The 23,045-nt window shown below is 39.7% G+C and overlaps 1 protein-coding gene across 5 annotated transcripts; it reads right to left on the bottom strand.

Annotated features, from left to right (window-relative positions):
* Positions 1-114: 114 nt before the first annotated feature.
* On the bottom strand, positions 115-22,715 carry abcc10 (ATP-binding cassette, sub-family C (CFTR/MRP), member 10). 5 transcript variants are annotated; one of them, XM_077523601.1, is made up of 25 exons: positions 22,630-22,709; positions 21,348-21,552; positions 20,991-21,277; positions 19,356-20,050; positions 18,203-18,415; positions 17,992-18,117; positions 17,692-17,919; positions 16,357-16,513; positions 16,128-16,273; positions 15,954-16,033; positions 14,912-15,083; positions 13,252-13,350; positions 12,978-13,167; positions 11,896-11,973; positions 11,599-11,823; positions 10,398-10,539; positions 8,785-8,962; positions 6,998-7,341; positions 5,478-5,647; positions 3,608-3,768; positions 3,266-3,519; positions 2,161-2,306; positions 1,955-2,052; positions 1,769-1,881; positions 115-1,047 (listed from the first exon to the last, which is right to left on the bottom strand). In XM_077523601.1, the coding sequence occupies exons 2-25, from the start codon at positions 21,518-21,520 to the stop codon at positions 882-884; spliced, it is 4,641 nt and encodes a 1,546-aa protein (XP_077379727.1). In that variant the 5' UTR covers positions 21,521-21,552; positions 22,630-22,709; the 3' UTR covers positions 115-881. The 5 variants fall into 5 exon arrangements, with proteins under 5 accessions (XP_077379727.1, XP_077379725.1, XP_077379726.1 ...); XM_077523599.1 differs by having other exon boundaries at positions 3,331-3,519; XM_077523600.1 differs by lacking the exon at positions 22,630-22,709 and adding an exon at positions 22,461-22,592 and having other exon boundaries at positions 3,331-3,519.
* Between the last annotated feature and the right edge of the window lie 330 nt (positions 22,716-23,045).

Genomic DNA, 23,045 nt, shown 5'->3' with positions numbered 1-23,045 from the left:
TAGACTTTAAAAAAAATAACAATAAAATTGTAATCCGCATGCGAAAAAAAAGGTGGTCTTGCTGGTGAAAATATTTGGGGGAAGCCGTTGCATTAAAAAAAAAAAAAGAGCACATCAGGTAAGACACGTTTGTGTTTATTTACAAACGTTTCCTCGTTCCTCACCTCGACCGATTGCGGGAAAAATCCGCTCGTGACGTCATCGTGATTGTTCACGATATCAATATCATATTTGGAAGGAAAACACACCTAAGTAGATCCCAAAATATAGGGCTGGCTTAAAACAAAATACAAATAAAAAAAAAAAAAAAAGGAGAATCGATAAATTGATTTTCCTTTTAAAATAATAAATTCCCATAAATTAACAAGAAAATTCAATTTTAAAGGCTGATTTTTTTTGGTATTTTACTGTTTTCTTCAAATGTATTGTTCACATGAATTTAAAAGGATTATTTTTATTTTTTTTTTACATTCATGAAAAACTGGCAATTCAGAATCTTTTGAATTCATATTAACAATGATTGATTTTCAATGATGACAGTTACTGCCTCTGCAAAATTAAAAAAAAATTTTTATGTTCCATAATTAATCAAGATCAGATTGAACTGATGTGAATCAAATCGGGAAACAACTGAAATCGAATCGAACTGAACTCTTGTGAATCAAAATCCAATTGATTGAGGAAATTTGAAACGATAGCCAGCCCTATCCCAAAAGTCAATACAGTCATCGTACATTCTTCCCCCTCCATTTTGGATTTATTAATTTTTTTGGCAAAGAAAATGTGTTCCTGTCAAGTTTTTTCTTCAGCTTGAGCGCCACATTGTACAAACGTGAACGCCCGGTGACGTAAAAACCCGAAAACGCAAAAAAAGGTTGCCGTCAAAGTGGCTCCGGCGCCGTGGCGGTGGCGGTTGCTCCCTCCCTGTCCAGGAGCCGCTGGAAGAGCGAGCGGTCCTTCTGGCAGAGCGCGGCCGGCGTGTCGAACTCCACCACCTTGCCGGCGTGCATCACCAGCACGCGGTCGCACTCCATGATGGTGTTGATCCTGCCGCACACCAACACACACACACACACACCAAGCTTGATTAGGTTAGCATTAGCATAGCATGCTAAGTTAGCATTAGCTTACTAACTTAGCGTGCTAAATTTATATGCTAACTTAGCATTGGCATTAGCCTAGCAAGCTAACTTAACATGATAAGGTAGCATGCTAACTGAGCACAAGCTAACTTAGCATGTTAATTTAGCATATTAACTTAGCATATTAACTTAGCATTAGCTTAGCCAGCTAACTTGGCATGATAACATAGCATTAGCATTAGCTTAGCAAGCTTACTTAGCGTGCTAACTTAAGACATTAACTTAAGATGCTAACGTTGAGTTAGCATTAGCTTAATATTAGCTTAGCATTCGCATTAGTGTTCACTTAGGCACACCTAGGGACAATTCAATGAACCTGCATGTTCATGTTCCATGTCTTTGGAATGTGGGAGGAGACCGGAGTACCCGGAGAAGACCCACGCGGCCACGGGGAGAACATGCAAACTCCGCCCAGTAAGGCTGGAGCCTGGACTCGAACCCGAGTCCTCAGAATTGGGAGGCGGACGTGCTAACCACTCGTACACCGTGCCACTCTATTATATTTATAGTCGACTGAAAATGGACTAAATAAAAACGGGATGAGGTTGACCAACTGGGATCAAAACTAACAAGCGAGATTCAAACTGAGACAAAATTTCAAAAATTGACACTAAGCGCACTCTGACCTGTGCGCGATGGTGAGGACGGTTTGTTGCCGGAACCTGTCGGCGATGGTCCTCTGCAGCAGTCTGTCCGTCTGCCGGTCCACGCTGGCCGTGGCCTCGTCCACGCACAGAACCTGCAGGGGGGGGGCGGGACCGATTGCGTCACGACCCGGCGCCGAGCGCTCGCGCCAGATTTTTCGACCCGACCTTGGCCTGAGTGAGCAGCGCTCGGGACAGACACAGCAGCTGCCGCTGGCCCACGGAGAAGGTCCGGCCTCGGTCCCGCAGCTCGCCGTCCAGACCGCCTGACAAAAAAAAAAAAAAAAAAAAACACGGGCCTCGTCAGGCAAAAAATAAAATAAAATAAAAATAAAAAGAGGACACAAGAAACGTGGAGCGTGGGAATGTCTCACCCATGGCGTTGACCACGGCGCTGAGGTGACATTGGTCCAGGACCTCGACGAGCTGCTGGTCCCGGTACTGCCCGAGGGGGTCCAGATTCTCTCGGATGGTCCCGCTGAACAGGAACGGGTCCTGAGGGATGATGGCCAGCCTGGACCTGCAGCAGTGAAAATCCACAAAATCACATTTTCAAATGAGACCCAAGTGTCGGGTTGTTGCAAATTGGACTTTGAACCTTGTTGGTGAACTTTGACCTTAAGCGATTTGTCGAATCACTCATCGCTGCAAAAAAAAAAAAAAAAATGAATCCGATATGTGGCGATCTATGTTGTATATGTTCACAGAGTTTGGAGACAATCTGCTAAAAACGGACAACAAAAGTACCATTTTTGAGTGCGACATATGACCCTTGACCTATGACCTCAGCCTCTCCGGAGATGGGAAACCAAAGATGCTCTGTGGTGATTTAGAGCTGACAAAATGAATGGATTAATAAGCAAGTAGCCGATTATCAGATGAACAACTATTTTAGACTTTTATTTAGATCATTAATATTTATTCATATAATAATATTTTATTTATTCATATTTAATATTATAGTTTATATTATTTGTTTTGATTTATTTTATTTTAGAATTCCTTCATTTTGGGGATTGGTAAATCGGCCGACCCCTTAAAAATGAACCGATCTTTTCCAACGATAACAACCCGTTTGTATTATTTCACAGATATTTTTCAATAAAATGAGATTGGAACACTGAAAGTTACAATCTAGCTTGTTAATCGAGAGCTGTCAAAATCAATTGTGACGATTATTAAATTATCAAATTAATCGACAACTATGCTAATAATCGAGTAATCATTTGGAGTTATTTTTTTTTTAAATGTAAGATTGTCCAACTACTCAGATTTCAGCATATCAAGAGCAATTGAAATTGTAGTTGATTGTATGCAAGTTCATTTTGAAGATTTATTCGTCATTTTTTAAATGTAAAAAAAGGTGCAAATATAAATCATTTAAATGTATTTTGGTTTCATGCCGAGATTGTCATCGTTGAAATAGTAGTTGAATGTGGATTCACTGCGCGGCCTTTCGCGCGTTTGGCGTCACGTGACCTGAGCTGCCGCAGGCCGACGGCGGCGACGTCCCTCCCGTCCAGCAGGATCGTCCCCCGGCTCACCTCCGCCATGCGGAAGAGCGCCACGAACAGCGACGACTTGCCCGAGCCCGTGCGGCCCACCACGCCCACTTTCTCGCCGCCTCGCACCGCCAAGCTGACGTCGTCCAGGGCGTTGGGGAGACCTTGGCGGTACGCCAGGACCACGTGGCGGAACTCCACGCTCCCGCGCGCGGGCCACGACGGCGGCAGCTGTCAAAAAAACAAAAACAATCAAAACAGAACGAGCGTTAAGGACACATCCGGTTTCCGAGCGGACGTCCGGCCTGGTTGCGTATACCTGCGGGTCCTGATACTGAGGTTCCGCCGGGAGCCGGCTGGAGTATTCGTGCGCTCGCTCCACGCTCACCAGCTGCATTTCCGTCTGCGCGAAGGCCAAGATGAGACCCGACAGCAGCGAGGTGACGGACAGCGCGTACGACAGCGCCAAACCCACCAGGCCTGCAAAAACATCACCGACGCTTTTTGACGCCGTTTTCGCTGAACTCATTGGCTCCCAATAACGTATAAATACGTTGTTGTTGTTTTTTATCTTTTAAGTGTCCCAAAGACGTATTTATACGTTTTTTTTGTTTTTGTTTTTATGCTACAGCATACAGAAGCTTTGATGCAGCCTCTCAACTGCAAAGAAAGGTTGCAGAAATGGTAGTTATTACACAAACGGCCAGCAGGTGGCAGCAGAGCAAAGGAGATCAACCAGGGCCATCTAGAAAAAAAAGCTCAATTACTTACAATTTGAAATCGATTTGTGAAAACTGATGAAACTTAGCTCTCTTCTAATGCTAATTGCTACAAAACGGAAACAGATAGAAACATACTTTGTTTTTCCTGATGAAAGAAGAGACTTTAATCTTTCTTTTGATAGTTTCCATGCTTTTATCGCAATAGAACACAATATTCTGTGGGCCTTGCAAAATCAGTCAGTAAAACAGCCGGGAGCAAACGGGATTGCGAAATGTGAAAATGGCGGCGAGTGAATGAGTTAATGGTTTCAATCGTTTAGCGACCAAAATCGTTCCCAGGCTCACTTTTCTGCTCTTCGCTGACCTGAGATTCGTTCGTTTAAATACTGACGGATTCTTAACACATTGACTGGCAGCCATTTTGACTGAAGCTACGCCGCCATTTTACTGGACTGGATTTTGCAAGGCCCACAGAATATTGTGCTCGATTGCTATCAAAATATGGAAACTACCAAAACAATGATTAAAGTCTCTTCTTTCACCAGGAAAAAAAATAAAAAGTATATTTCTATCTGTTCCCGTTTTGCAAAATTAGCATGAGAATATAGCTAACTTCAATATTCACATTCCTGGTGAAAACAGTCCAAAAGAGCTTGTTGCAACATGGCACTGGCTGATCTCTTATACTCTGCTGCCACCTGCTGGCCGTTTTTGTCATTACTAAAAAAAAAATTCACCCATTGTCTGCATCAAAGCCTTCTCTATGTGTTAGCATTAAAAAAAAATTAAAAAAAATGTATAAAGACGTCTTTGGGATATAATACATTTTAAAATAGAACAGATTTCTACGTTTTTGGGAGCAAATGAGTTCAACAGGTTGATGCATTTCCGTTATGTGTTAGCCTTAGCGACAAGCTAGCAGACCCGGTTTTATAAAGTATCACTACTGCAACGTAAATTGTGTTGTATGTGTGCCTTTAAGGGGTGTGGCCTTGTGAGTGACATCAGAAGCTGACGTGGGCATGTGAGCTTAAAGTAGCTTCGTTTAAAAATAATAATAATAATAATAAATACATAAATAAAAAATAAAGGAGCTTCTTGCACTGTTTTCACATTTTAGTTTTTCAATGCCCTGTGCATGTGGGCAAGGAGAGCCAAAAAAAAAAAAAAGTCCAGCAGGTGGCAACAGATCAGCCAGAAGAGACTCCAATCTTTTTTTTTTGGGAATAAAAAGTACATATTTTGCCTATAATTCATGTGATAACTTCATTATGGTTCATGTACAATTAATACCTTTAAAAGAAGATTTTGCCCACTTGTTGTAACAACCAATCACAGCTCGCCTGCTTTCTGTGTTTTAGTCATGTGACGTTAGCAAACCGAGCCGTGATTGGTCGTACTCGTTGACATGTCATCTTCAGTGGACGGCAAAATGTGTTTTGAACGCAAGTCGGGATATCGTCTCACCGGGGTCGACCACGCGCAAGCGGTGCTGGACGACGGCCACGGCGGCGAGGCCCGTCACCACGGCGACGCCGATGAGCTGCAGGCGGATGTCCAGCCACTGGGCGGCGGCGTTGCTCAGGAACAAGCAGCGCTGGTTCTGGTCCAAGCGGCGCACGCTCTCCTCCTCGAACCTTCGCGCCGCAAAAAACAAAAACAACAAAATGGCCGCCGATCGTTTTCACAAGCATATTACGTCAACCTCCATCGGAGCAGCAGCGTGGATTTGAAACCATAGGAGGGACAAAACATGCCTTGTGAAAATTAAACTGCACTAAAAAAAAACTGGCCACCAGAGGGTGCTACAACTGCCCAAATGGAAATTAAACGGATTTTTTTTAGGAGAAAATTTTTTACCCTCGCATTGCTTCAATAATTAACTCACGATTAATCGCAATTTTTTTTTAATATCTTTTCTAAATGTATAATAAAATGTGCAATATTTTTTTTTTCTAAGTTTCCATATTCTCGTTAAAAGTAGGGGGAAAAATGCTAAACTAATAGAAATATGGCCGCATCTTTTCGTCATTAATACAGTAATTTCATAATAATTCATTCATAAAATTAATGAAACGGCTATAATCCCAGACAGATTTACATTTGTAAATGTTTATTAATATGTTGTGTTCCATTTTTTAAAATAAATCAATAAATGAAAAAAAAGATTTAAAAAAAAAAAAATAAGATATTGTACTGTTAAAAAAAAAGTCATATTGATTTATATTGGTCATTTTTCAAATATATGCATTATTATCTAATTTGTTTAAATTATTCAAATTTATTTCAATTTAGATGATAGCATAAACATACAAATAAAATAAAACAATTAAAAAAAACGTTTTATATTGATATGTGTTGATCATTGTTCTGCCACTAGATGGCATAATTGAAATTGTAAGATGTTGGCGACAGCTCAGAGAATTTTTCTTTTCATATTAAGAGCTATCTAATCTTTAACATGAAATAACTTGTGAAATTCTGCACATTTTTAACATTGTAAAATACAACTTGACCCCAGTTTCCGCAAATTATGCAATATTATCAAATTTATTACTTCTGAATTTGGATGCGGACGTGTCGGCTGCATTGCAACTGGAATTTCCCCACTACAGGCTTTCCAAGGAAGGAGCGGTCATTAACTAATTTGCTCTCAAAAACATATAAATACGTTCAAATTTAAATGTTTTATGTGTACCAAAGACGTAATTATACGTTTTTCTGCTCGAACATACAGAAGGCTTTGATGCAGCCTCTCGACTGCAAAAAAACAGCTGAAGAAATGTAGTCATTACACAAACGGCCAGCAGGTGGCAGCAGAGTATAAGAGATTAACCAGGGCCATGTTGCAACAAGCTCTTTTTGCCAGTGTTTTCACCAGGAATGCGAATATTGATGAAAGTTTGCTATATTCTAATGCTAATTGCTGCAAAATGGCAAAAGATAGACTTTAGATTTTTTTTTCACGGACTCATTCTTTGACTCACCTGGCGCAGCTCCGGCTGGCCCGGATGGTGGCGAGGCCGGCGAGCGTCTCGGAGAAGTGCGAGTAGACGGGCGAGAGCGTGACGGCGCACAGCCGCTTGAGCTCGCGCGACGTGTGTCGGTAGTGGGACTGCGCGCGCAGGTAGAGCAGCGCCAGCGGCGGCAGCGCCAGCAGCAGCCAGGGCAGCGCCAGGCTCATGACGGCCAGCGCGCCCAGCAGCGCGAAGGCGTCGGCCAGCAGGATGTTGAGGACGAAGGGCAGGCTGTCGTCCACGCCGTACACGTCCGACGACAGGCGGTTCAGCACGCGGCCCAGCGGCGTCGTGTCGAAGAAGCTCACAGTGGCCTGCGGGGGGAGTAAGGTACTGCTTTTATATTAGAAAAAAGGAAAAAAAAATCAAGCATTTTCGTCTTTATTTTATTCATTTGGTTTTAGACAACAAAAACTTTCAATGTTTTAGTCTAGTTTTCGCCAGGACAACCCTTTTTACCCCTGTATATATATATATATATTTATTTATTTTTTGTTGATCAATTGGGATCTAAAAGTATTTCTTTTTTTTTTTCACTTCAATTTTTATTTCCTTTTTGAACACACACAAGCAACATTGTTGTATATAAAATACAAACAAACCTTCAACATTAACAGGAGAAGCCACTTTGCTAAACGGGATCTAAAACTATTTCACGTCAAATTTTCTCATCTGTTTCGATGAAAAACAATTTCACACACAATTACAGTATATCAACAAGTGGCTACTATGTATGGAGGCCCAAAACTGCCAAAATTCAAAATATAATAAATGAATAAATAAATAAAAAAAATTTGAGAAAAAATTTAAAAATTATATATATATATATATTTATAATTTTTTTTTTGCTCTTTTTATTTCCATTTATATTTATTTTATATTTATATTTAGTTTTTTTGGATACAATTTTCGGATTCTATTTTTTATTAACCATTTTTAGTTACACTTTTAGTCATTTATTTATGAATTCGAAAATTATATAAAGAAAAATAAAATAAATATAAATGTAAATAAAAAGAGAAAAAAAAAAAATTTTAATTATATTTTTTTATACGTTTTTATTTTCACTTTCAGTCATTTATTTATTTAGTAATTTATTTATTTTGAATTTTGGCAGTTTTGGTCCTCCATAACTATGGCTCCACCTCCAGTTAGCCAGCATTAGCATTAACATTAGCATTTTTGTCTCATTTTTGCTTATGAACTAAAATGTCCAAAGATTTGAGTCCAGTTTTTCATTAAGTACATGTCGTCTCGTCTTCATTAGTTGACGAAAACGCACACTGATTTAGTCCCAGTTATTCTTTATTCACTCATTTGCTCCCAAAAACGTATAAATACGTCCTATTTTAAATGTATTCAGTATCCCAAAGACGTATTTATACATTTTTGTTTTTGTTTTTTTAACTAGAGCATACAGACGGCTTTGATGCAACGTCTCAAAGGCAGAGAACTGATGAAAAAATATGGTAGTAATTACAAAAACAGCCAGTAGGAGACAGCAGAGTATAAGAGATCAAACAGGGCCATGATGAAAACGAGCCGTTTCCCACCAAATCTAAGCACTACTGATTTAGTCAGTTTTTCTTTTTTTATGAATGAGGGTTTTATCTGGTCTAGTTTTAGCACGGTTGAAAAATGTGTTGCGTCACTGTCGATCCACCCGTCGAAAACCGTATTTGACGTAAAAAGGCGTCGGCGGCAGCGAACGGTTTGAAATACAAACGTGGGCCAATGAGTTACGAGCGGACGGTCACCTTGATGACGCGATCCAGGAGTCGGTCGTGGATGGCGGCGGCGGCGCAGAGCGCGCCGTAGGCGAAGAGGAAGGCTCGCAGGGCGGTGAAGAGGCTGTTGGCTCCCGCTATGGCGCCGTACACGCCCAGGTAGAAGCGCACGTCGTCGCTCCCGTCCGCCGCCGCCGATAAAGGAGACCTGAATGGGGTTTTTTTTCCAGATTTTTCAGTGGTCATCACGTGTGGAAAATCTTCACCTTCAAGTTTCAAGCAAGTGTCACATTATTGTGTCCAAAAAATTAATAAAGAGACCTTTCATGTTTTCATTTCATATTTTCCCAGTTGAAAAACTAAAGCTGCATGAATCTAACCAAAATGATGATCGCGATTAGTTTTGATCATGATTTAAATCAAGTTTGGAAAATCATGCGATATAGTTGCTGAATATAACGATATGGAAATTTTTGCGATATTTAACATGTACCTAAGGAAATGACATTTTTATGATCTCATGAAAGAATGACATTTTTTTTTCAGACAGCAAAATAAGCAAACTCAATCTAATCTTAGTTCATTAATTGTAACTCCATATCGATAATGTTTAACTATTGGATGGCGATGCACATTTTAGTTAGCGGCTGACTGGTCAAATTTAGATAAAACAAAACAAAACAAAACCTAAAATTCCATATGAAACTTATTGCATGTCTTTGCGATATGCATATTGCATGGGCCAATATCGTGATATCGATATTTTTACGATATATTGTACAGCCCTAATTTAAATCACAATCATTCAGCATGCTAGGGAAAAAAAAAAAAAAAAAAAAGTCTTTTCAACAAACAATACATACAAAAAAAAAAAATTAAGAAATGCTAAATAATTAAAATGAAAAGAAAAACTAATTTTATCAGGAATTTAACACTTTTATACGCTAATTACAGTTTACATTTAAGGGCTGCAACTAATGATTGTCTTCATAATGAATTAACCTACCGAGTATTTTGATGATGAATCAATTAGGGATGTAATAATGAACGGGATTTATCGCGATATTAAAATTGCCACAATCGTCGTCGTCATGTCATGATTAAAAGCAGCACATCTGTTCAAAAAAAAAAAAAAAAAAAGTCGGGTTGATTTCCATTTGTGCATTTTTGGCACCCTCTGGTGGCTAGTTTTTTGTTTTTTTTTAGCGCAGCTTAATTTTCACAAGGGATGTTTTGGCCCTTCTATGTCTAAAATCCACGCGAATCATCGGATGAAGGCAAACTTAACGTTTGTGAATCGAGTCAATATGTGGAGGAAGTCGATGTGTGCATGCATTAGCAAGGAACATTAAGTCTTATTAGAATTATGCATTATTATGTACAAATGCACAATATTGTGCCGTTATTTTTAGTATGAGCTCTTTTTTTTTAAAATATTGTGAGGTTTTTCTTTTTAATTGTCCCCATCAATCAGGATAATTATCATATCGTGAACTTCATATCGTATCATAACGTTTGGATCCCTATAGTCAATGAAGTGGATTTTTATTTTTTTTTATTATTATTTATTAAAAAAAGAAAGTGATGGTGAACATGACTGCAATTGCAAATGAAAAACTGCATATTTCTGAAGACGTGCTCACATCAAAGTGGCGCCCGAGTAGAGCAGCAGTCGAGGCGAGTCGACAGAGCGGCAGCAGGAGGAATCGTTTCCCCCGGCGGACGAGTTGCTCTTCAGCGCCGCGATCCAGTACGACAACCACCAGTCCGACGCGTTCTTGGAGGCTGCGGCGCAAACACCAGGTGAGATTTACATTTGTGCAGTTCTAGCACCCTCTGGTGGCTACCTTTTTTTTTTTTTTTTTAGTGCAGTTTAATTTTCACAAGGCATGTTTTGGCCATTCTATGTTTCAAAATCCATGCTAATTGTCAGATGAACAACATTACATAATAATAAAACATAATAATAATAACAACATTATGAGCTCTTTTACGATATTGTGACCTTTTTTGAAATATCGCCAACCTCCCCACAATATTGTGATAATTATCATATCATGACTGTTTGGATATCATCCCGAGTGACCACTTCTATTTTATTTCTGACTAATTTCATAATTTTAAATATTAAAAATATTTTGTATTTCAGCAAAATTGGATAAATCATCTGTCATGTAATATTTCATGATTTTAATTGTAGCAACTGTGAAAAAAAATCGAATTAGTCATAAAATATCAATTAAATAATAATTAGACAAATATTTAAAAAATAAAAAAATTCTACCAATATTGTATGAAAAGTTGTTGGGTAATAATTTTTGCACATTTTAATTGTATTGTGTGTGTGTTTTTTTTTTCCTTTTTTTTTTTTTAGTATAAGCTGTTTTTTTTTGTTTTTTGTTTTTTTTGTTTTACAATATTGTGACCTTATCTAAATATCACTAACCTCCCCACAATATCGTAATAATTATAGTATTGTGATGTTTGGATATTGTTACATCCCCAGTTACCACTTCATTTTATTTCTAACTAATGTCATAATTTTACATATTAAAAATATTTTGTATTTTGCCATAATTTTGTGTTGGATGCAAAATCATCTGTCATGTAATATTTCATGATTTTAATTGTAGCAATTGTGAAAAAAAAATCTAATTACTCATAAAATATAAATTAAATAATAATTAGACAATTATTATATATTATTTGCTCTTTTTTTTTTTTTTTTTACAATATTGTGACCTTATCTAAATATCGGCAACCTCCCCACAATATCGTAATAATGATCGTATGGTGATGTTTGGATATCGTTACATCCCTAAGAGAAAAAAAACGGTTGCAAACCTTGCATGGCGAGCAACGACATCAAGATGGAGGTGGCCAGGACTCCGCCCATCGCCGCCCAGTAGGCGCGGTACACGTCCCACGACAGGAATCCCGCCTCCTTCTTCTCCGAGCCCAAACGTTGGCCGTCGCCGACGTCGTCGTCGTCGTCATCGTCGAGACGGATCTGCCTGGGGGAAATCTGCTCTTCTTCTTCCTCCTCATCCTCATCTTCATCTTCATCTTCTGCTCACACATAAAACGATATCAGCGTCACAATTCAACAATTAATCCAAGAAAAATCTGCATGTTGCGCACCTTTTTCTTTGGACTCGCGCTCTTTTTTGGGTCGGCTCGGTTCCGCTTCGAGCAAAGGAAGGATTTCTGTTGGCGGACCTTGAACACAACAACGTAGGGCTTATTATTAGGATTATTACACTCCATAATTGCAAAATCAGCATCAGTGTAAAAAAAAAAAAAAAAAAAATTATATTAATTAAATTTTTGAGTCGTTTAAACATATACATTTGCACCTTTTTTATTTTAAAATTACTAATTTAATGAATTATGTTTCCTCCAAAAGAAACTTGCATAATTAATGTTTCAAAGAATTTTGTCTTCATATTTTTTTTTGCTTGTTTTGTGTATCCCTCCCACCCCAAAAAAAAAAAAAAAAAGAAAAAAAAAAAAAAAAAAAAAAAAGATTTTCCTATTGCACAGTGCACATGCTGCACTCCAAACTTCAACTTTTTGCCAACATAAATAAATAAGTATTTATTACAAATATAAATTATTATAAATTCTGTTTGGTCCAAAAGAAATTTACGTAACTATAGCGGTTCTATTTTTTTTAATTGGTCTTAATATTTTAAAATGTGTTAACCTTTTCTTGTTTTGTACCAAAAAATAAATAATCGTTTGAATAATCGTGATTTCAATTATTGCTGAAATAATTGTGATTATTATTTTATATTTTAGGCGGGCTTTACCGGACGCATAAAAGGCCAAATTTAAGAGTCGCGCTGCACTGTAGTACCACAGACTGCCACAGGTGGCGCTGAGCTGTACTGTAAAAGATGCAGTGGCAAGAAGAAGACCAAGAAGAAGAGGCAGAGAAGGTCCCCAACGATAAATTCTGGGAAATCATTGCTGCTGCATTTAGTTTTAGTCTTTTGACGAAAATTAAAGTTTTAGTCATCTGGTTGTATTTTAGTTTGAATCCAATTTTAGTCAAAATTGACAGTTTGGTTGATATTTTCCTACAGCATATTATATTAAATTATCAATTGAAGGTATGTTTTGTGTGGCATTGTGTTGATGTTATTGATTACGTTAAGTGTGTATTGTGCATAATAACCATCAAAAAATAACTGAGGAAAAAAAAAAAAAAAAAAAAGTACCCTTGGTGACGATGGTGCCGTCGTCCATGAGGACGAGCATGTCGGCGACGTCGACCAGCTCCACGCGGTGCGTGCAAAGGATGCGGGTTTTCCCCGCCAGCTGCTCCAGGATGCACTTGCGCATGAGGTGCCGAGCCACTTCGCCGTCCACCGCCGCCAGCGGGTCGTCCAGCAGGTACACGTCTTTGTCCTGCGTGCGCGCCGCAAGCGAGCGACGTTATTGCTCGATTGGCGTTTTCCTTTTCGGTTGCCGTCGGGACGAAAAAGGCCTCACCATGTAAACGGCCCTGGCGAGGGCCACTCGGGCCTTCTGGCCCCCGCTCAGCGTGACGCCGTTCTCGCCCACTTCCGTGCGGTCGCCGGCCGGCAACATCTGCCGCAAACACACACAATTGGAATAACGACAGAATGCAATTTCTGCACAAGATTGGACGAGTACGGAATCAAGGTTATTTTAGTGGGCTAAAATTAACAAAAAATAACGAAAAATCATAAAACAATTTCGTCAACAAAATAAAATAAAAACAAAAAAAACTGAAAGGACAACAAACAATAATTACAGCAAAAACGTCCTTTGTTTTAGTCTTTGGTAATTTGCTCCCAAAAACGTATAAATACGTTCTGTTTTAATTGTTGCAAGTGCCCCCAAAGACGTATTTTTTTTTTTAACTCTTTTACTGCCACACATTATCAAAAAACAACCCTCAATGCCAGCGGCGGATTTCGAGCATTTTAACTCATTTTTCGAAACAAACAGAATATTGTGTTCTTTTGCTACATATTCAACATGGGTACCGCATGAAAGATGGCATTCCATTCTTTCATTAGAAAAAAAAAAGCTTGTGAATATCACATGACCAAAATGGTGAGCTGTGATTGGTTACCCGTTGGGATGTCATTTTCAGTCGACAGCAAGTTGCAAAATGTTTTTAACTCATTCACTGCCTTTGACAAGTATACTTGTCAATTGTATTTTTTAGAGCGGTGCTAAATGGGGGCGAATCTGAGCATACTCCACTGTAAATATCAAACTTGGAAACGACTTTACTGATGCCCAACCACCGGTAGATGACATCATTGCCCCATTTTATAGGAAATAAACACAGTTTCAGAGTCCATGGGAGAAATGGCTGTATTTTGGCAAACCTACGTTTTTCTGCTGTCAATTATAAAAGAACGGGATGGGACAAAAAGTAGGGAGTCTATTCTGTTATTTGGTAGATTCGGTTTATATATAATTATTGAATGGAATATCACGTGAGTATTGGAAATGTAAAAATTTTCTATAATGACTGGCAGTGAATGAGTTAAATGTACTAATTGTACGTGAAATATAATGTAAGTATCAAATTAATTATAGACAAAATATTCATTTTTTTGTTGCCATAATGGGCTAATAAATAAGTCAACTATCCCTTAAATCTAACCGCTATCTAATTCTGGCTAATTTACCAGCTCATAGAATGGAGCTCATTCATATATTGTCATTGTGTGTCAAGTTGTTTTTGATCAAAAAGATGAGAGAAAAAATGATATGAATGGTTTTGGATCGGAAATGTTCGACATAATCTGTTGACAAAAAAAAAAAAAAATGCAGGGGTTTTAAAATGATTGTCCCGACGAAAACGAGAATAAAATGTTGACAGTTTTTTGTTGACTAAAACTAGACGAATAAAGTTTTCTTGGACGAAAATAAAGACGAAAATGCTCGATTTATAGTCAACTTAAAAAAAAAAAAAAAAAAATGGGATGAGGTTGACTAACTATGATAAAAACTAACAAGTGTGATTGAAACTGAGACTAGAATTCAAAACTGGTGGATAAAATGAACATGAATTTCAATGGAAAATTTGGATTTGTGGGACAAGAGGGAGGTAAACAAAAACAAGTTGTTGAAGATGATTCCCCCCCCCAGTACAAAAGTTATCACGTACAGCGATGTCGTCGGCCAGGGCGCAGGCCTCCACCACGGCCCGGTAGAAGGTCGCGTCGAAGCTTTTGCCGAACAGGATGTTGTCCCGCACGGACGCGTGCTGGATCCACGGCTCCTGCGCGACCAGGCCCAAGCCGCGCTCGCGATCCGACACGTACACCACGCCGCTGTGCCTGATACAGAAAAAAAAAATAAAATAAAAAAGAGTTTTGGTTTTTTAACACTAAAAGAATAATCATTTAATTTGATTTCTGACTAATTTCATCATTTTACACATTAAAAATAGTTTGGATTTTACCAAAATTGGATGCAAAATTATCTGTAATGAAATATTTCAGGATTTGAATTGTAAGCAATTGTGACAAAAAAATTCTAATTACTCATAAAATATCAATTAAATAATAATTCAACAAATTATTATAAAAAAAAAAAATCTACCAATATTGTATGAAAGGTTGTGAGGTAATAATTTTTTGCATGTTTTGATGTTTAATTACAATTAATTGACCAACTCTTTCAAAATAAATGTACAATTATTGCTCTTATGTCGGATGACACACTGTGGCGCTGTTGTTATTTATTTTAATAATAAATAAATACATTTTATTTTCATCCTAAGAATGAGGGGGATTTAGATGTCACAGCAGGTAAAAAAATGATAAGATAATCCTTTAAAAAAAAAAAATGAATAAATAAATTCATGATTATTAACAAAATAAATATACAAAATAAAATATTAAAAAAAATATATTTAAATGATTAAACCAATAAATAAAAAGGTAACACTGAATTTTATTAATATTTAAAAGTTGATAAGAGTATTCCAAAACGATAACTCACATTTCTTATTGTAAATTTAAAATTATTACACTTTTTATTTATTTATTCACTATAGATAAAAAACTTATTATTATTTATTAAATAATTGGTTACATGCATCCAAATGTAAAGTTTCAGTGGCCTTCGACTGAGTGCATTAACTAACTCCAGCAGTGCATACTTGCTTGTTTTGCTTTTTCTTTGGCTTTTATGTGACGTTTTACCTGTTGAGTTCTCCGGTAATGGCAGCCAGCAAGGAGCTCTTTCCGCAGCCCACCTTTCCGACCACCACTGTCAGGGAGCCCTAAAAAAAACAAAATAAAAAAAACACGCGTGTTGTCATGGTAACGCCGTCGCGACCGCACCAATCGATACAGCCGACGTGATGTTCGCGTTACCTTTCTGACGGTGAGGTTGAGGTTCTGCAGTAGCAGCAGCGGTCCAGAGGGGGCGCCGTCTTCCGCTTCAACGTCCCCCTGGGGACCCTGCCAGCTGAACGTGCCCTGACTCAACAGCACCGCCGTGTTGTTGTCTTCGGGCCACACTTCAGGTCAAACAAAACACACGACGGCATCACGACGACGACGACGACGAGAGCCGTGACGGCGAGGGGCGGGGCCTGCCTACCCAGGGCGTAGTAGGCCTGCAGGTTGCGGTTGGGGAGTCGGAAGAAGCGCTGGATGCGCTCCAGCGACACCTTGGCCTCCAGGATGCCGTTCAGCACCCACGGGAAGGCGTTGAGCGGGACGATCAGCATGCCCACCAGCGCCAACGTGGTGAACACCTGCGAGGGGGGGAGGGGCAACGCCAGCCGTCAATGGCCATCAATCACAACGTACGGGAGTCGTGGAGTCAACATCTTGGACTGGCAAACACATTCAAATGGATCGAAATACATTCAAATATAAAAGTAAGTATTCTTTATTTGTCATTTATGTGATTATTTTTCGGGTGGCCCCGATTTCCTTCATTTTGGGGGATCGTAATCGGCCGATCCCTTAAAAGTAAAACGATCTTTTCCAACGATGACAACCCGTTTCTATTATTTCACAGATATTTTTCAATTTTAGATATAGAAATAAAAAAAACCGAAATAAAATAAATAATATATATTAATTAATAATTAAATTAAATGTAATAAATAAAAATAAGAACCACTAAATAACTTAATAAAAATAAAAACAAATCAACATAATAGATGATTTGAGATGATTTAATATTATTTATGATTAAGAATTAATTAATAATAAATAAAAATGTATTTACAAATACATGTTTAAATACGTTCAATCAAAGGAAATTGCAAAGAGATTGAAACATATTTGCAAGTACGTTCAAACATATTTGTAGGCTAAAATCTAAAAACATTTTTTTTCCCCCCATTATGCCATGGGGGACTTTTTTTTTTTTTTTTTTGCGCATTTGACCTACATTACACCAATACATTTGAAAATTATGCAAAAAAAAAAGAAAAGAAAATTATGCAAATATTGTTTAGTTATAATTTGGATGATTTATTATATCACATTTAAATGTATTTGCAAATACGATTAAACATATTTCCAATTTTTCCTATAATGTCATAGGGTATATTGGTTTGCAAAAACAAAATAAAAATACTACTTTTGCGTTTAAATGTAATTGCAAGTAGGTTGGAATGTATTTAAACTTATTAAATTATTTCCCATAATGCCACGGCCTTGCCAAGTCAAAAATACAAAAATAAAAAAAATTGGAGCATTTGACCTACATTATACCTTAAGGAAGTAAATGTTTTGTGATATAATGTCTACGGTGCATGTAATGCCACGTTTCTATTGACGTTGAAATGAATTTGCATGTTAGTTCATACTTGTTGAAACATATTTGCTGGTCAAACATGTTTACACCACTTTGGCACTTCCACGCTTCGCTACACGCGCACGCAAACAAACGTGTGGTTATCCGAGTTGTTGCGCTTGCCTTGGCGGCGGTGAGCTGGTGTCCCAGGAGCACGTACGTGAGGAAGGTGAGGATGCAGATGAGGACGGGCAGCGCGGCCCACGTGTACACGCACATGGCGTCCAGGTACTTGACGGCCCGGAGGTGGGACAGCTCCCCGCGACGACGTTCGCCCGCCTTACGGGCAAAGTGGTCCTCCCAGCCGTGGAACTTGATGACACGGATCCCGAACAGGATCTCCGTCATCAGCTGGGGCGACGTGGACAAACGTACTAAAATTCCCGCGGAGGCTTTTCCCGCCGTTTGAAATCGGAAGCTCACCTTGACGCGGGCGTCTTTGTAGCCGAGCATGTCTTGGTTGTTGCGGAGGATGCGCGACGCCAGGAACTTGTTGAAGGGGACCAGCAGCAAGGCCACGCCCACACCACCCAGGAAGGCCACGCCCACCTGCGGGGCCAGCAGACAGACGAGCGTTACACGCACCATCGCTCACACATGATCCAGCCCGTCCGATCGGGGCCCGTCGGCGCACCTGCACATAGAGCAGGTAGAGGGCGATGGCGAGCTGGAAGGGGAGGCTCCACAGCTCGTGGAAGCTGTTGAAGAAGTTGACCACGCGGTCCGTGTCGGCGCTCATCAGGTTGACCACCTCCCCCAGGGCCAGGCGGGCCAGGCCGGCGCCGCCCACCTGCAGCGCCTTGCCGTAAATGGCCGACACCAGGGCGGCGCGGGCAGACAGCGCCACCTAAAGCCGTGACAACATGATGGACCATTACTTCAAATTGACAGTGCATAAAATGGACCCACAGAATATTGTCTTCTATTGCTATCAAAACGTGGAACCTTCCAAAAGAAAGATTACAGTCTCTTCTTTCATCAGGAAATAAAAATATATCTCTATCCGTTTCGGGTTTTGCAACAATTAGCATTATAGTATCGCTAAATTTCACTATTATTCACAAAAATGCTGAAAACACTGAAAAAAAAAAAAAAACAACAACATGGCCCTGGCTGATCTCTTATACTCGGTTGCCACCTGCTGGCCGGTTTTTGTAATAACTACCAAGCTGCATCAAAGGCTTCTGTATGCTCTAGCAAAAACATAAAAAAAATGTATAAATATATTTTGGAGAGTGGATGACAAAGTATTAAGAAAAAAAAGTATTTATACATTTTTGGGTTTGAACGAGTTAGACGTGTTTTTTTCAGTATCAAAGTTTGGAGTACTCAACTTGTAAACATCAAAGACACATCAGAATCATAAATGAACCAGACTAAAACATGCTTTTGGGTACAATTGGAGCTTTTAAAGTCCTCAATTACCATGTTTTGTTTTGTATCAAAGACAATTAAGGGTCTTTGACGAACCAAGTTTTCCTGAACATTCCAGGGTATACGCGGCTAAGTTCCATCATTATTATTCACAAATCTGTTTAAAACAGTTGGGAAAAGCGCCTTTTGCAACACGGCCCTGGTTGATCTCTTATACTCTGCTGCCAGTTTTTGTAATCACTACAATTGCTTCAAGCATTCTCTTCAGTTCTCTAGTATAAATAAAAAAGACAAAAAAACGTATAAATAAGTCTTTGGGAGCATGGTAATATTTAAAATAGAACGTATTTATACGTGTTTGGGAGAAAATGAGGCCCTCAAAATGTGCTTAGAAAAAAGTAAGCAAGCAATACCTTGCAGACTTGGAAGGCGAAGATGTTCTGGAGGACGGCGCCGAGGAGGGAGCTGACGAAGAGGGCGGCGCAGCACCAGGCGCCGTTGGCGACGGGGGCGTCCTGGTCCTCCATGAAGCCCACCAGGAGGCTGAGCAGGAGCGGCCCGCAGAAGCGCAGCATGTTCACCGCCAGCTTCAGCAGGCCCAGGGCGTAATAGCGCCCCCCGAAGGCCACGTGCAGGACGCGCAGCAGGCTCACGTCGCCGTCCAGCTCGGGCGGCTCCTCGGCCAAGTCGCGGACGGGCCGGGGCCGGGGCCAGGGGTCGGGCGCCGCCCCCCAGCGGCACGCGGCCCAGCTGCGGCGGAAGTGGCGGCGGATGACGGCGGTGCGCAGGCCGCGGGGCAGGTGGTAGACGCGGGCCGCCCGGTCCAGCTCGCCCCGCCGGCCCCGTCGCAGCAGCGGCGTCAGCCACAGGTAGAAGAGGCGGGAGAAGCGGCCGCTGCCGTCCTCCGCCACCATCTCGCCCGTGTCCTCCTCGCCGAGCAGCGGCGCCGAGTCCGAGTCCCGGCCGCCGCGCGGCGCCGGTTCGCGCTCGCGCGGCGGCGGCCGGCACGCCGCCCCCGCCAGGTAGAGCGGCACGGCCAACGAGCGCCCGGCGGCCAGAACCAAGCGGGCCAGCTGGAGGGCTTCGCGTGACGTCACGGGCGGGGTTCCTACACGTTCCAAAAGACAGCAGACCGTTTTCAATTATCAGGTCAAAAAACTGAAAATCAAACGAATTGCGATTTGGGGAAATTGAGGTTTGTTTTATTTCTTCATAAAAAAAAAAAAAGAAAAAAAAAAGTGATAATTCTCTGTAAAATTCTACTAAATATTTTCCCAGATTTTTTTTTAAATAAAAAGAAGAATAAATGATTAAATTTAATTTAATTAAATACATTTAAAAAAATACGTTTAAAAAATTTCATTAGAATAAATTATAATAAATTATTTATTTTTTCCATCCAATAAAAATACACTATTTTTTCCAAATAACCTGTGACGCGAGTAAGCTTTTATTTTTAAAATTAGATTTTATTTTTAATAATCTTTTTTAATATAAATAAATAAAAATAACAACAATAACAACAACAATAATAATAATAATAATAATTTTTTTGTGTGTGGAGTTGTGACATTTAACATGTGTGTCACAAAAATTTTTTTTGTAATTCATGGCACAATAATTACATAAACTAATTTGGAGAGAAAAAAAAAGAAACTTTTCAAAAGTCATACATTTTGATGCTTTACATATTTGTGTACTGCACGTTAACGTAAATATCACAAATGGTTTGATTTTTTTTCTTTTTTTAACAGTAAACCATCTGAAGTTTTTATTCAATTTCAATCAATTACTTTTTTTATTTTGTTATTTTTTAATTCAAATGTAATGTAATTTAAGAAATTGAAAATTACTAAATTTAAAAAAAAATGTCATAGTTTTTGTCATTTTTAATTTCCTCAAGTAAATAAAATTTTAAATTAAAAATAAATAAATAAACAATCAGAATCTTGTCAAACAATTTTTCAATTTTAAAAAATTTGAAATGACTTGATTTGTTGTTTTCCTCTGCATTTAAAAGAAAGAAAGAAAGAACGAAAGAGTCCTACTTTGCAGGTAGATGACCAAGGTGACGACCACGTGTGGGACGCACAGCAGCAGCGACAGGACCAGCGTCAGGGGCCCCCGCGTCCACCGCGGTTGGACGGCCACCGCGCCCGCGTGGACCAGCCACGCCAGCGCGCCCAAGGCGCCGGCGAGGGCGTCCGGGTACACGTCGGGCCGCCGGGCCGCCGCCGCCAGCGCCGCGTCGGCGGCGCACAGCGCCGACGCCAGCGCCGCCGACAGCAGGCGCAGCGTGCGGCCGCAAGGGGGCGCCGCCCGCGCCAGCTTCCCCCTAAACGAACATTCAATCCGATTCGGATTACGGATTCGCAAATGAGACGGAGCCCGGTGTTTTTGCTTACCTGGCCGCGCCCACGTAGAAGGCGGCGAGGGCGGCCATGACGGCGTGCGGCAGCGCGCCGAGGACCAGCTGGTTGAAACACGCCCCCACGTGGCCATCCTGCCACAGCGGGAACGGTCGCCGCGGGTCCGTGTGGCAAAACTCGGCCAGCAGCGCCGTGGGCGAGTCCTCCATATGTCCACCTTTTACTTCACCCACATCTTTATCTACAAAAGAATGCAAAAAAAAAAGTGCAGTTAGCTTCATTTGAGGGTATGTACATCTAAATCAGGTCATCGGTGTACGAATGACAACTATTGAAATATGCACCGCGTCCACCACTTGCGTCCATTTCCCCACCACCTTATGAGGTGCTCCCCCTAGCGGCCCGCCAAGTAATTGCTCAATAAGTCAGGAACAATGGAGCCCTTATAGTGGCTGTATATCAGGCGTGTGCTAAAAAAAAAAAAAAAAAATCGACACGGAAATATCGTTGGGGCCTCGTTACAATACACGTATCGATTTGCAGGCATCAGAATCAATGCCATTTTTTAACTATAGTCATTACAAATTCACCCACTAGCAGATATTAAATTGTAAATATAGTTCAGCGATTCAATTCAATTCAATTCTTGTCTCTTCCTTAATGTCTCATTTATTTTCTGCATTTTCTTTTTTTATGGTCACCCCACAACGAATGTTTGAACACACCTCAAACAATCAAGTACAAAAAGTTTGATCAGGAAGAAACCTTGTCTACACTTTATTGCACTTCTTCTTTTGTGTCTTTGAAAAAAATATTTAGCTACTAGGTAAATATGATAAAGTATTTATTATTTATTTGCAGTCCTGCCTGTCCTCGTGTCGTTTTAAATGTACTCATGTTGGTCATTTTTTTTATTTATTTTTTTCTGTTTTCTGAAAAGCCTTAACTTGGCCTGATTTATAAAGATTACTTGCCATTTTGTAATGTTCGTCCAATTGTGTTTCTATTTATTTTCCAACACTTCTAATCTGGCTCCAAGTGTGATTCTTATTAATGTCTGTTTTAAAACGACTGAAATTTGTATCGCCGTTTTAAAGCAAGCGAACAACAATATTTGTGGTGTTTAGCTAACAAAAAGTAGACACTTACCTGAAAAAAAAAAAAAGATAAAATAGATTAAGAAGAAGAAACTGGACGGATATCTGAAAAGTGTCAAACCAGTTGGACTCCAGAAGTAAACATGCGGAACAATAAAATAATGTGTGCTAACACGAGGTGGTAAGTCGTTTCAATATTAAAAGTGTATTAATGTACGTACCTTCGTGCTTTAGTAACCACGTCAGAGAAACACACCATGACGGGAAAATGAAATAAAGGTTAAAAAAAAATACAGAATAATCTGTCGCTTATCGATGACGCACACAGAGGTTTAGGTTATTAAAAAAAATTAATGAATAAAAAAAAAAAAATGTATTACTTACACTAGTCGTTTACCAACCACATAAAACTAAAAACAACAATAACAATTCGGCCGTGAAATTAAAAACTAAAATTTATCAGCGTTGCTTTGACGGAAGTCTGTCGCTTACTGATGACGTCAAACGGTTACCTAGACAAGCGCTTCGCTCGAAAACGAGGACGTTAAGTCATATTTATCTTTTTTATGTACTTTATTTTTGTCGAATTAGCCTTTATAATCATATACAGTATACACATTTATCCAAGATTAGTCTC

This window comes from Festucalex cinctus, chromosome 6 (genome assembly GCF_051991245.1).
Source record: "Festucalex cinctus isolate MCC-2025b chromosome 6, RoL_Fcin_1.0, whole genome shotgun sequence".
Classification (NCBI taxonomy): Eukaryota; Metazoa; Chordata; class Actinopteri; order Syngnathiformes; family Syngnathidae; genus Festucalex; species Festucalex cinctus.
The sequence above is the reverse complement of the archived record's forward strand: the minus strand, read 5'-3'. Positions and strand labels throughout refer to the sequence as shown.

What these genes read in the sequence shown, in the direction of transcription:
- abcc10 (XM_077523599.1), bottom strand. Translation starts at nt 21,520, where the DNA reads ATGGAGGACTCGCCCACGGCGCTGCTGGCCGAGTTTTGCCACACGGAC. An exon ending in GCGCGAGTCCAAAGAAAAAG is followed by an intron (nt 11,824 to 11,895) that starts GTGCGCAACATG and finishes ATGTGTGAGCAG; the next exon opens with AAGATGAAGATGAAGATGAG. An exon ending in GCCAGCCGGAGCTGCGCCAG is followed by an intron (nt 5,648 to 6,997) that starts GTGAGTCAAAGA and finishes TGCGGCGCGAAG; the next exon opens with GTTCGAGGAGGAGAGCGTGC.